Source organism: Papaver somniferum, chromosome 3 (genome assembly GCF_003573695.1).
Source record: "Papaver somniferum cultivar HN1 chromosome 3, ASM357369v1, whole genome shotgun sequence".
NCBI lineage: Eukaryota > Viridiplantae > Streptophyta > Magnoliopsida > Ranunculales > Papaveraceae > Papaver > Papaver somniferum.
This window is the reverse complement of record NC_039360.1, coordinates 76,265,849-76,278,845: the sequence shown is the minus strand read 5'-3', so window position 1 is coordinate 76,278,845 and position 12,997 is coordinate 76,265,849. Positions and strand designations below refer to the sequence as shown.

The window sequence follows — 12,997 nt, the reverse complement described above, 5'->3', positions numbered from 1 at the left end:
AATTTGTGGTTCTCGCAGCTAGTATTCCGAGAAAACAATAATTTTTCTAAAGGCAATTGGTAAACGCATTTTGCTTTTCTCAAGTTACATTTTTTTGGGCTAAGTTGTTTATTGTAAAAGGGAAAATTTCTTGTTTGGTCCTAAGCCCATATAGTTATTTATAGTAGGGTCCAACCGGAATATTTTTTTATCCGGAGGTCCAAAATTAATTAAAACATGGAAATGTCCATAATGCCCATTACTACCAAACGTGTGTGTCTACACTGCTTACAAATTTGAGTACATATCTGGTACACTTCTTAAAAATTCGAGTACATATTTGTTACACTGCTTACAAATTTGAGTACATATCTGTCTGAGTACATATCTGTCGTACTGCTTACAAATCCGATTATATATCTGAATGCTTACAAATTCGAGTACATATTTGCTGCACTGCTTCCAGGTAGAGTACAAATCTGTAAGAATCAATGATAAATAAATTAGAAAACGTATTACATCACATACATTGTAGGATCATACAATGTAGCAACCCAACCTTCTATGTTCCTCCAAATCCATTTGCAGCACACCTTCTTTCAAACACACGTCACAACCAATTTGTAACTTCATCAAGACCACCACCAATTTCACAAGCTTGCAAATCTGAACCAACAACAACTCCTGTTCCTATCATTCAAAATCTGTCATTTCTTGCAATAAGTTCTGAACTGCAGCTCCAGAACATCTCCATATCCAATTCCAGTACCGAATCAAACGTAAAAAAGAGCATCTATTTCAGTATTTCATATACGTACTGAATCAAACATAACAAGGAGCACTTCCTATCAGTATGCGATATATGTACTGAAGATTCATGAACTACAAATCAACAGTATGACAACAACAGGTGACAGATCTATGAAAAATAAAAGAATCGAAAGACATATTACAGTATTTCACATAAGTACTGAAGGGTAAGACTAAAAAAGGAGCAAAAACACAGCAAATAGCACTTCCTATCAGTATTATACATACATACTCATGGATCGAACCAAAAAAATTGGAAAAACTTCAAATAAAACAAAATTAGAAGAGTTTTGTATCAGTACGCCATATATGTACTGTCAATTCATACACGAAAAACAATTGTAACAAACCTAAAAAATGTTATAATGTTGAACCAATGATAAATAACAAATAACCGCTACAGTTTTAGTTACCTGTAACCCTGGGAAAACAGCATTGTTAATCGCAGATTCCATATCAACCCAAAGAACAGGATCTTTATTGAAGAAAATCATGCCACCTCTGGGACCTCGTAATGACTGCAAATTTAAACAGAAGACATGGTAAACAACATGACCCTTGAACCTAAACCAATAAAAACAAATGTTGCTTGTGTTGGTGTCAGTAGTTGCAGTCTTGCAGACTTCATGAATGGGACTAGATGTACCTTGTGAGTGGTGGTTGTTACAACATCACAGTATTCAAATGGGTCGGAAAGTACAGATGAAGCAACGAGACCACTTATGTGAGCCATATCCATCATGAGAAAAGCCCCAACAGAATCTGCAATCTTCAAGAAACATAGCAGGAAAGGGAATTAGGTGTGCGTAATGGGTTAACTAGTCTGATTCTCTGATCACTAAGAATCACAACTGTTGACAATCAAAAGATATGTGTATACCTTTCTCATTCGAGGATAATCGAAATCACGAGGATAAGCACTAACACCAACAATGATGAGTTTTGGTCGAAAGAGGGTGGCAGTTTTCTCAAGCATATCATAATCAATAAGGCCTGCAAGTGAATTTGGTAATGAATGCAAATTATCAACGAATTATAAATGAACAACAATAGACCACATAGTCATTACACAATATAAGAATGCAGAGCAGCACCTGTTGATTCATCAAGACGGTAGGGCATCGATTCAAAATAAATCGAAGTCCCAGATACCCGTCTTTTAGGAGTCATAAATCCATGTGAATAGTGACCTCCATGAGGAAGATCCAGACCCTGTGCCAGTTACATGAACAAATTAATACAGCCCCATATTTTGAATGGAGAGTTGATTACATCCTTTAGGGGTTCAAAACTGATTTCAAAAAATTGGAGAGAAAGAGAAAGAGGCCTCAACTTACCATAATACGGTCATGTGGGTTGAGAAGTGCAGTGTAAACTTCAAAGTTAGCAGGAGAACCAGACAGAGGTTGGACATTAACTCCCCATTTCTTTGGGTCTAAGTGAAATGCAGCCAAAGACCTTTGTTGACAAAGTGTCTCTAGCTCATCAATGTACTCATTGCCACCATAGTACCTACATTGCAGAATGAAATGATCAAATGCATTTCAATACAAATACAGGGAAAAAATACAACATTAAGCACCATCTTTACCTTTTACCATGAAGCCCTTCTGAATACTTGTTTGTGAGACAAGAACCCACAGCTTCCATTACTGCGCGAGATGTAAAATTCTCTGAAGCAATGAGCTCCAAGCTGTTAAACTGACGATTCTTCTCACTATCAATTATTGAACGTACTTCAGGGTCTTCCTAACTTGAGAAGGTAATCTATCCGCAGTAGTAGTACCCAACTTGGGAAAAAAAGTTGAAGAACCTTTAGTAAAAAGATTGGATTGTTGTACAGCAGCACCCATTATTGCAGCTCCACTGTATGCCTGCATCTTCTTCACTTCTCCTTAAACATAAGAAGGAGCACTTCCTATCAGTATGCGATATATATACTGAAGATTCATGAACTACAAATCAACAGTATGACAACAACAGGTGACAGATCTATGAAAAATAAGAGAATCGAAAGACATATTACAGTATTTCACATAAGTACTGAAGGGTAAGACTAAAAAAGGAGCAAAAACACAGCAAATAGCACTTCCTATCAGTATTATACATACATACTCATGGATCGAACCAAAAAAATTGGATCAACTTCAAATAAAACAAAATTAGAAGAGTTTTGTATCAGTACGCCATATATGTACTGTCAATTCATACAGGAAAAACAACTGTAACAAACCTAAAAAATGTTATAATGTTGAACCAATGATAAATAACAAATAACCGCTACAGTTTTAGTTGCCTGTAACCCTGGGAAAACAGCATTGTTAATCGCAGATTCCATATCAACCCAAAGAACATGAACTTTCTTGAAGAAAATCATGCCACCTCTGGGACCTCGTAATGACTGCAAATTGAAACATAAGACATAGTAAACAACATGACCCTTGAACCTAAACCAATAAAAACAAATGCTGCTTGTGTTGGTGTCAGTAGTTGCAGTCTTGCAGACTTTATGAATGTGACTAGATGTACCTTGTGAGTGGTGGTTGTTACAACATCACAGTATTCAAATGGGTCGGAAAGTACAGATGCAGCAACGAGACCACTTATGTGAGCCATATCCATCATGAGAAAAGCCCCAACAGAATCTGCAATCTTCAAGAAACATAGCAAGAAAGGGAATTAGGTGTGCGTAATGGGTTAACTAGTCTGATTCTCTGATCACTAAGAATCACAATTGTTGACAATCAAAAGATATGTGTATACCTTTCTCATTCGAGGATAATCGAAATCACGAGGATAAGCACTAACACCAACAATGATGAGTTTTGGTCGAAAGAGGGTGGCAGTTTTCTCAAGCATATCATAATCAATAAGGCCTACAAGTGAATTTGGTAATGAATGCAAATTATCAACGAATTATAAATGAACAACAATATACCACATAGTCATTACACAATATAAGAATGCAGAGCAGCACCTGTTGATTCATCAAGACGGTAGGGCATCGATTCAAAATAAATCGAAGTCCCAGATACCCGTCTTTTAGGAGTCATAAATCCATGTGACAAGTGACCTCCATGAGGAAGATCCAGACCCTGTGCCAGTTACATGAACAAATTAATACAACCCCATATTTTGAAAGGAGAGTTGATTACATCCTTTAGGGGTTCAAAACTGATTTCAAAAAATTGGAGAGAAAGAGAAAGAGGCCTCAACTTACCATAATACGGTCATGTGGGTTGAGAAGTGCAGTGTAAACTTCAAAGTTAGCAGAAGAACTAGACAGAGGTTGGACATTAACTCCCCATTTCTTTGGGTCTAAGTGAAATGCAGCCAAAGCCCTTTGTTGACAAAGTGTCTCTAGCTCATCAATGTACTCATTGCCACCATAGTACCTACATTGCAGAATGAAATGATCAAATGCATTTCAATACAAATACAGGGAAAAAATACAACATTAAGCACCATCTTTACCTTTTACCATGAAGCCCTTCTGAATACTTGTTTGTGAGACAAGAACCCACAGCTTCCATTACTGCGCGAGATGTAAAATTCTCTGAAGCAATGAGCTCCAAGCTGTTAAACTGACGATTCTTCTCACTATCAATTATTGAACGTACTTCAGGGTCTGCCTAACTTGAGAAGGTAATCTATCCGCAGTAGTAGTACCCAACTTGGGAAAAAAAGTTGAAGAACCTTAAGTAAAAAGATTGGATTGTTGTACAGCAGCACCCATTATTGCAGCTCCACTGTATGCCTGCATCTTCTTCACTTCTCCTTAAACATAACAAGGAGCACTTCCTATCAGTATGCGATATATGTACTGAAGATTCATGAACTACAAATCAACAGTATGACAACAACAGGTGAAAGATCTATGAAAAATAAGAGAATCGAAAGACATATTACATTATATCACATAAGTACTGAAGGGTAAGACTAAAAAAGGAGCAAAAACACAGCAAATAGCACTTCCTATCAGTATTATACATACATACTCATGGATCGAACCAAAAAAATTGGAAAAACTTCAAATAAAACAAAATTAGAAGAGTTTTGTATCAGTACGCCATATATGTACTGTCAATTCATACACGAAAAACAACTGTAACAAACCTAAAAACCATAAAAGCGTCAATCAAATCGATTTGATTATCATAATACAATAAAAAAACAAATCAAAAGAAGAAAACCCGAACAAAATAATCAAACAAGATTATTAGAAAGCATACCTGGAAACAAAAAACAAATATTCTCCTCGTAAATCATAATGATGCACCATCTTGTTCTTCTTCTTCTTAAAAGTAGACTAGGTTTCTGTCAGTACGGGATATACGTACTGCTGGTTCATACACAACAACAAACTGAAATAAATATAAAACCAACAAAAATGGAACTGGTATAATCAGATCTAATAACGAAATGAACAAACAATCTGATTATTCATCTAGATCTAGTAAAATAATCAACAAATTAGACACGGAGATAAAAGACGAAATCAAATACAACCACGATTAGATCGTGAAAACCCTAATATAAACATTGCAATAAAGAAATTTTCATCTGATTTTGTAGAAACGAGAGATATTGAAGAAGACCATAAATCGAGAGAGTCTTATTTCAGTATCGAAGATATGTACTTATGAATCAAACAATAACAAGTGATAAAACTAAGAACAAAATAGAATCAAAAGCAATTTGTATCAGTATTCAACATATGTACTGTTGGATAATACCCCTGAAACAACAAACAAGCACGATTTTGATAAAATGAAGAAGCGAAAACAACAAGATAATCAAATCGAAAGTTCAAATATGTTAAAAACATCATAATCTAGCCAAAAAATTAAATAATTACGATCAAGATTCATAAAAATCAAACCAAAACAAAAATAAATGCAAAAAACAAACAAAAACCGAAAGAAGAAGGTGAAAACGTAATCAAAACGATCCGATCTTCACAGATTCAGTTGAAAAAAAAAACAGCAGAAAAAGATATTACATAACATACCTGTAAATCTTCAAAGAGATCTTCATAAAAAACTCTACCTCGTAATTCAAAAGCAGGAGCAAAATTTGAGAAGATGAAGAAAGAGAGGAGGAGAGCGGAACTCGGATCTGTAAAAAATGGTGGTTTTTTTTAAGAAACATATATGTATTATCAGGGAATGGGTAGTTTGGGTATTTTAAAAGTGGATTATGACATCCCGCACGTGTAACGGACCAGGGATAAAAATTTTGGTCCAATTTCCTGTTTTTCTTTTTATTATGGAACTCTGGTTACTGGGCTTTAGTGGATGGACCTGCTACTAACTAAGACTACCATAATAATACCTATAATACCTATTGGTAATTCCTACTTGTAAAAGTCTATACTAGAATTTTGTTTTTAGTTGTTGGTAAGCACTCTCTTAACATAGGTAATAAGGGAGGCAATTACTCTTTTGGGCTCATAACTTAACAACCCTTGAGCCGAAACGTCAAGATCATGTCCAATGAGGGATCTGTTCCTTGTACAACCGATTAGCCATCTCTCATGGGCTTGGGATATTTCGTAAAGCTTTATTCCCTACCCCATATATGGGAAGATGGGAGGGGATACGGGGAATAAGGGAATGAAGCTGAACAATTTTGTGACTGCTGAAGCATACACCGATAGGACTGTTTCACTCTCAGAAGAGAAAATCATCAATCGATCGGTTAATCATTAACCCGCCGGTGGACCATTCACTTTAGGCGTTATTTCGTCTTTTTTTTCGGTCATGTTGGGTTATCTTAGGCTTTTAAGTACACGTATGTTTTGATACTTTTAATCGAACGACAAACCAATCATTTCTAACACAATAATACACAATCTTTCCCTATTATTATACACGTCCAGTATATTCGATGTCACGTCGGATTTTAATATAATTCTCTCCCTCTTATTTGAGATGATCTAAGAAGTTGGAATTTGATGGATAAAGCCCCTTGACCGGTAATTGATTTGTGTTTTTGTTAACCCGTAACTTTTGTTTGTTTCCTAAAAAGATTTGCCATTACCAAACACAAAATTGGTTAAAAAGACCAAATTAACAATTCCTGGATGAAAAAGACATTTAGATTTTGATACTGTTTAAATGGACAAAAATATAAAAATAACAAGGATATAAACAGTTTCATCCTACCCATTTTCAAATATTTTATTTTTATTTTTAATTTACATCAGGATGCATTCAGTTTCATCCTTCCTATTTTTTAAGTTTAAGTCAGGATGAATCCAGTTTCATCCTTGCTATTTTTTTGTGTCCATTTCACCCATACTAATTTTTACTCGTCCATTTGATCCATTTAAACCATGTGTTAAATGACCCATTTAAAACATACTAAACTATGTTTGAGTATATATCTGACCTCATTTACTTCTTTTTTTAAGCATAATGGTTGTTCGCTATTTATTGTTCTTTACGACATGGTATCCACGAGGATTTGTATCATAAATTTCTCTATCAAAATGACCAGACTAGAAAGTAAAAAGCATGTTGGAACCGCATACCCAAGTGCAAATTCCAAACAAAAAAAAGTTAACATGGTAGCATTTATGGAGCCACTGAGGACGCGCTCTGTAGTTTTATGACTTCGATTGTTTTCCTGATTAACTGTAAAATCATTTATAGCCTAGTCGAATTTTTCCTTAGACTGCACCCAATAAGCCAACTATACAGAGAAATTATATAACTTAGTGTTGTCGGGACCATCAAAATTTATTAATTAAACGAGATATTAATTAACCGATAAATTAACAATTATTAATTTATATTGTAATTAATATTTTATTAACTTAATGATAGATAAATTTCGTATCACAAGTTTAGTTTAAATTGATGTTTTTGTCATTGTAAACTTCGCTACAAGTTTAGATATTTGGATTAACATACAGACAGTGAAATCACTCAAAACTTGCAAAATTTGATCGAGAAGTTGGGCTATCGCAATTCAATGAATGTCGAAGATGTCCTAAATTATCCGAAAGAAAATGAAGTTACACAGTTGTTGATTGATGAATAAATAATCGAGAGCGTTATGGGAACTGATAAAGATGTGGAAGAAGATGATGAAAGTTCAACAATATATCCCCCTTCACGAAACGAGGCTATTAAAGAGGCAATCACATTGAGTAATTTCTTATTGAGCTATGAGAAAACAACACCAACAATTCTTACAATGATAAGAAAACTAAATATGAAATTCAATGCGATATTGATCTTAGCAAAAAAAAACATAAGACAATTAAATTATTTTTCAAAGAGTCTTCGTAAATCATTAATGTATTGAATATATATGTGCATCATTAATTTATATTTCATATGGGATCTACATAGGTAATCAAAAATGTTTTATCTTATAATTTTAGCGAATTATTAATTTGGCATGTTGTCCCCGACTCGGGACCGGTCAAAAATATTATTTAAGAGAGTTTATTAAATAATCGAGTATTAATTAAAAGAATTTCTATTGTACTTTCGGCCCAATAAGCCAACTAAACTTTCGGCGGAATGGCCTTCTTCCTTGAGTCAGATAGGCTTACACATAATATGGCATGCTCGGACACATTATATATGGCAGCCATGCATGGTGTACCTTGTGTTGTGCATGTTATGTTCTAGTTACTAATTTGGGTACTAAGTATTTTCTTGACATGTCACACACCCCTAACACATTGCAATTAAATAGAAAGAAAAAATCTTCAACAATGATATTTATTTTCCATTGGATACTTGAAACTTCAATGATCAATAAAGAAATTGGTGTTGATAAGTTTCAGACTCATGTAGTTGGTATCATCACCCACTGACGTTACCAATATACTACAATGACACCAACAACAGCCACCTATCTTGATCTTATAATCTCGGGGTCAGGGCACTCCTTCCACTTTTATTGGTGGGCAAGAATATATGGCCATTCCTGAGAGACTAAGCGAAAAACTGATTGGCGGGTAGGAATATGTGGTCATTCTCGAGAGACTAAGTGAAAAACTGACCGACGCATCCATATTAATCTTAAGATAACTCTTGGCAGGAGGAATCCATTCTTATATATCCGCATTAGGATTATTGTTAATTCTGAGAGAAGCAACATAGATATCCCATTGGTCGGCCATAAGTTGAATTCTTATAATAGTAGCATATGCATTTGGTTTGGTATTCTGAAAAACCATATTGCACATGTCTTTCCGAATGTACCAGACTATGCACATTAACTTGCAAATGTGACTTTCTGGAACAGAAACATGATCATTCTGACTGAAGTTATTATTACCAAACCAACTTACATCCCTATCTTTGAAAGAATTAAAAGTCTGTAAAATGTCAGCAATATTAACACCCAGAGCAAGCCAAATTGATCTAGCATAAGCACATTCACAAAAAAAAAAAGATCCATAGACTGATCTAGCATAATTTTTTAAAGACTTTTCCTCTTGGAACTTAGTTATGTTTCAAAAGAAAGAAATAAAGTTGCAGATATCCTATCTAAAATAGCTAGAGTGGATGGAATAACTAGTGTATGGACTAATACTGCTCCAAATGAGATTAATTTTCGTTAGCTGAAGATGTAATTGTTCATCATTCCATCTAATAATAACAACCATCTTTCTATTAAGAAAAAAAACAAGATGTTCAATAGATTCCATACTATGATTACAAAAACAAAAACGCAACTCAATCTCATTTCTATGCTTGTTATTCTAGCTCTAGTAGGAACGATGTCTTTCAAGCATTTCCAAATAAAAAGTTGGACTCTATGTGGAACTCCAATGTGCCATTGTTTCCAAACATCTCTAGGGATGGTATTTCAACTTATACCATTGTTCACATAACTAGTGCATAAAGTATTGTATGCACTAGTAATAAAGAATTTTCCTTTTCTATCTGGCTTCTAGATTAGATAATCCTCATCAGTAGCAGGTACATTCATATTCAAAATATCAGTAGCAGTTTCATGGTTAAAAGAGAAGTAATTAGGCCAGAATTCCAAATTATAGTGTCTGGTAGGAAGAGATCACAAACAAGATTACAAGTAACAATGCTAGAAAGACTCATAACTGGGACGGGTGGACAATTTAAGCCTATAATCCAACAATCTAGCCAATTATTAATTTTGGTATCACATCTAACAACCCACATAGAGTATTTATGAACAACCTCTAATTCATAATATATACTTCTCCAAATCTTAGAACAGTCATCTTTCATTTTATCCAATTGCAATATACTACCACTTTTACCATACTTAGCTCTAACAATTTGCATATAAAGAGAATTTTCATCAGTGCAAGCCTTCCAAGCAAGTTTAGTAAGTAAAGCAATACTAAACATTTCAAGATTTTTAAAGCCAAAACCTCCTAAAGCTTTAGAAATACTAAGTTTAGTCCAAGGCAGAGACCTCTATATCTGTCACAGGAAAAGGGTTAATCGGACTAATTATCCGTGATTTTGCATGTAATTATCTAGGAGTCAAAGGTTTAACAATGGAAGGTGTCGTGGATGCGGAATTTGGAGCTGAACATTTTGAGTGTAAAGCTTTGTTGATGGCAGTGGAATGGACGAAATCTTTGGGATTTAATCAAATTGTTTTTGAAATGAACTGTGAAACTGTAACGAACTCACTTACCAGTGAAGAATTACAGATACACTGGTTCAACCATGATTACAAGTTGTTTTGTAAGTTAGTTCACAGGTATGGAAACAATGTTGCTCACAATCTAACAAAAAAAGTTATAGTTAAAGCAATATCTTATTGTCATTATGATCATTATCCTCCTAACATTGTGGAATGGATGGAGGAGGACTATGTAATCATTAGTAACAATTAAAATTTCTTAGTATAAAAAAAATAAATAGAAAACTGACCGGTTGGAAGAATGGTGGCTTATGGCCTAACATCTGAATACAACATTAAAACGGTGTAGGTATGTCTAAACCTACGAAACTTCTAGGGGTGCGTCCTCTAATTTAACTCTTTCAAAAATCTTTTGGCTCGCGAAATGACTATAAATATGGGATTTGGTCATAGACTCCGGTTTGAAGATTCTTGTTGTTTTTAGGTCTTAAACAAAAATCAAAATTAAGAGACAGAGACGAAGACGAAGAATAAATCAGTGGTTCATCGGGAGCAGAAGAAACGGAATATTCACTTTCTTACCCTCAAATCTCGGTAATTAAAAAACATCTGAAACCCTAATTTACACAACAATTCTTTTTGACAAAAGTAATTTTCTTTGTTATAAATCAAAATAAGAAAATTAAACTTTCCATAATTGTTCTTGATTTCTGATTTCCATAATATGAAACCCTAATTTTGTTAAGTTTTCTGTATTATTAGGAACTGGGTTTTTTTTTTTTTTTTTTTTGCAGATATCTACAATTCCTAAATTTGAATGGTTCCAACATAATCAGGGGTTTTTAGGTTTGTTTTCCTTTTCCAATTTGTCTTCGTCTAAATTTCCTTGTGTGTTTTATTTTATTGATTGAAACAAAGATGTTTGATTAAAATTCCCTTAAAGAAACCAGCAAATTATTTAGATCCATGGATTGGGTTATAGTAATACCCTCCTTTAAGAGGAAGACATCTAGGAACACCCATTAGACGTGTTTGATTCGAGACATTAGAAAATTCAGATTATTATATACTGCCGGGTGTTTTGGTGCAGGAATTGTTTTGAAGACACATTTGGCGCTACGAAAACAAGTGGTATATAGCAGTGAAGGAGAAGAGGGACTGAGATAGGAAGGAAATGGCTGTTGAAGAAGTGGAGGATACAGGAATGTGTAAGGTGAAGTTTTTGTGTAGTCATGGTGGTAAAATATTACCAAGGCCTGCTGATGGTAAGCTCAAATACATTGGAGGCGAAACTCGCCTGGTTGTGGTTCCTCGTAATATCAACTTCGCAGGTATGAACATTCGGTTTTGGATTGTTTTTCCTGTGTACCCTTTTTACCAAACCTCATATCAAATATCTTAACTGTTTACTCCATTTGTTTTGTGTATCAACTTTTTAGCTTTTTGGTATCAAAATTGGGTTCTTAATGAAAATGTTTGCTTTGTTTTTAACTCCATTCTGCAGAATTGATGGCCAAACTTGCCGGCATATTTGGTGGTGATACAGTTCTGAAGTACCAATTGATCCCAGAAGATTTAGATGCCCTAGTTTCAGTTACAAATGATGATGATCTGCGCTATATGCTAGATGAATATGACCGACACTCTAGAGCATCTGAAAGCAACGAAATCCCAAAACTGCGAGCATTTCTCTTCCCATCAGATCCAACTGTAATCAAAAGTCAGATATTTCCCACCAATACCAATGAAAGTTATGCAATTGAGCAGCGATACATTGATGCCATCAACGGAGTTGTACATTCTTCCTCAACTAATAGGATTCGTCCCTGTTTCAGCATTAGCTCATCATGTGGATCATCTCCAAGGTCAACTGGGCCAGATGTTTTTCCCTCTGAAACTATCAGCCATGACATTTTTGTATCCACCGGACTGCGTCGAGACATGCATAGAGTACACAGTTCCCCCAGTGATTTATGCAACCTTAGTCGCCAACATACAAATCAACAGCAGCATCAGCATCAACATCAACATCCTCATCCTCATCCTCCTCATCCCAATCCCCAGCACCACAGACACTTCATTGAACCACCAAAAGGTCACTCGCATCACCATCAACATTATTCTAGTGAACAACAGCCTTTTCATTCTCATAGGCATCACTATCAGCAACACTCCCCTCCTGATGTTGAAGAACAACATCCTCACTCTAATCACCACCAACACCACCGGCACTCGATTGAACAACAGTGTCACCAACACCAACCACACACGACATCAAGATTTCACGGTCAGTGCAACGGTGTGATGAGTGGACAGTTTCGATCAACTATGTCAACAGGGAGAAGCGAGATTACTAGGCCGCAAATTGGTCATTCTAAGACTAGGTATTATTCCCCAGGTAGGGTGCAGAATGTTGGGTGTATTGGTTGTGGCCATGTTAACGAATGTAGAATTTGTAGAAATGGAAGGGGGTTTTAGATTTGAAGATTGATTTCTCAAGTGGCCCATGTGTGTGGGAACATATATATTTTGACAAACAGGATTTGAAGCATAGCTGCAAATAAAGAATGGACACTTTTATTTTCATACATCTCTCAAGCTTTTC

General features: G+C 35.1%; 3 protein-coding genes across 4 annotated transcripts; 1 reads left to right on the top strand and 2 right to left on the bottom strand.

Moving 5' to 3' along the window:
- Positions 1-1,208: 1,208 nt before the first annotated feature.
- LOC113362255 (serine hydroxymethyltransferase 3, chloroplastic-like) lies at positions 1,209-2,529 on the bottom strand (the record flags this gene model as incomplete). Its single annotated transcript, XM_026605183.1, has 6 exons — positions 1,209-1,307; positions 1,436-1,558; positions 1,670-1,782; positions 1,884-2,001; positions 2,127-2,301; positions 2,381-2,529. Coding segments are annotated over 6 exons (777 nt in total), but the record flags the coding sequence as incomplete, so codon positions are not given.
- A 562-nt stretch (positions 2,530-3,091) lies between these two features.
- Positions 3,092-4,415, bottom strand: LOC113361376 (serine hydroxymethyltransferase 3, chloroplastic-like; the record flags this gene model as incomplete). Its single annotated transcript, XM_026604636.1, has 6 exons — positions 3,092-3,190; positions 3,319-3,441; positions 3,553-3,665; positions 3,767-3,884; positions 4,010-4,184; positions 4,264-4,415. Coding segments are annotated over 6 exons (780 nt in total), but the record flags the coding sequence as incomplete, so codon positions are not given.
- A 6,294-nt stretch (positions 4,416-10,709) lies between these two features.
- Positions 10,710-12,980, top strand: LOC113356542. Of its 2 annotated transcripts, XM_026599703.1 has the most exons (4): positions 10,710-10,986; positions 11,187-11,238; positions 11,483-11,723; positions 11,897-12,980. In XM_026599703.1, exons 3-4 carry the CDS (start codon positions 11,567-11,569, stop codon positions 12,868-12,870), a joined length of 1,131 nt encoding a protein of 376 aa, XP_026455488.1. In that variant the 5' UTR covers positions 10,710-10,986; positions 11,187-11,238; positions 11,483-11,566; the 3' UTR covers positions 12,871-12,980. The 2 variants fall into 2 exon arrangements, with proteins under 2 accessions (XP_026455488.1, XP_026455489.1); XM_026599704.1 differs by lacking the exon at positions 11,187-11,238.
- The last annotated feature ends 17 nt before the right edge of the window (positions 12,981-12,997 follow it).

Coding starts and splice junctions, on each gene's coding strand:
- LOC113356542 (XM_026599704.1), top strand. CDS start 11,567: ATGGCTGTTGAAGAAGTGGAGGATACAGGAATGTGTAAGGTGAAGTTT. Junction 11,724..11,896: donor TCGTAATATCAACTTCGCAG/GTATGAACATTC, acceptor TCCATTCTGCAG/AATTGATGGCCAAACTTGCC.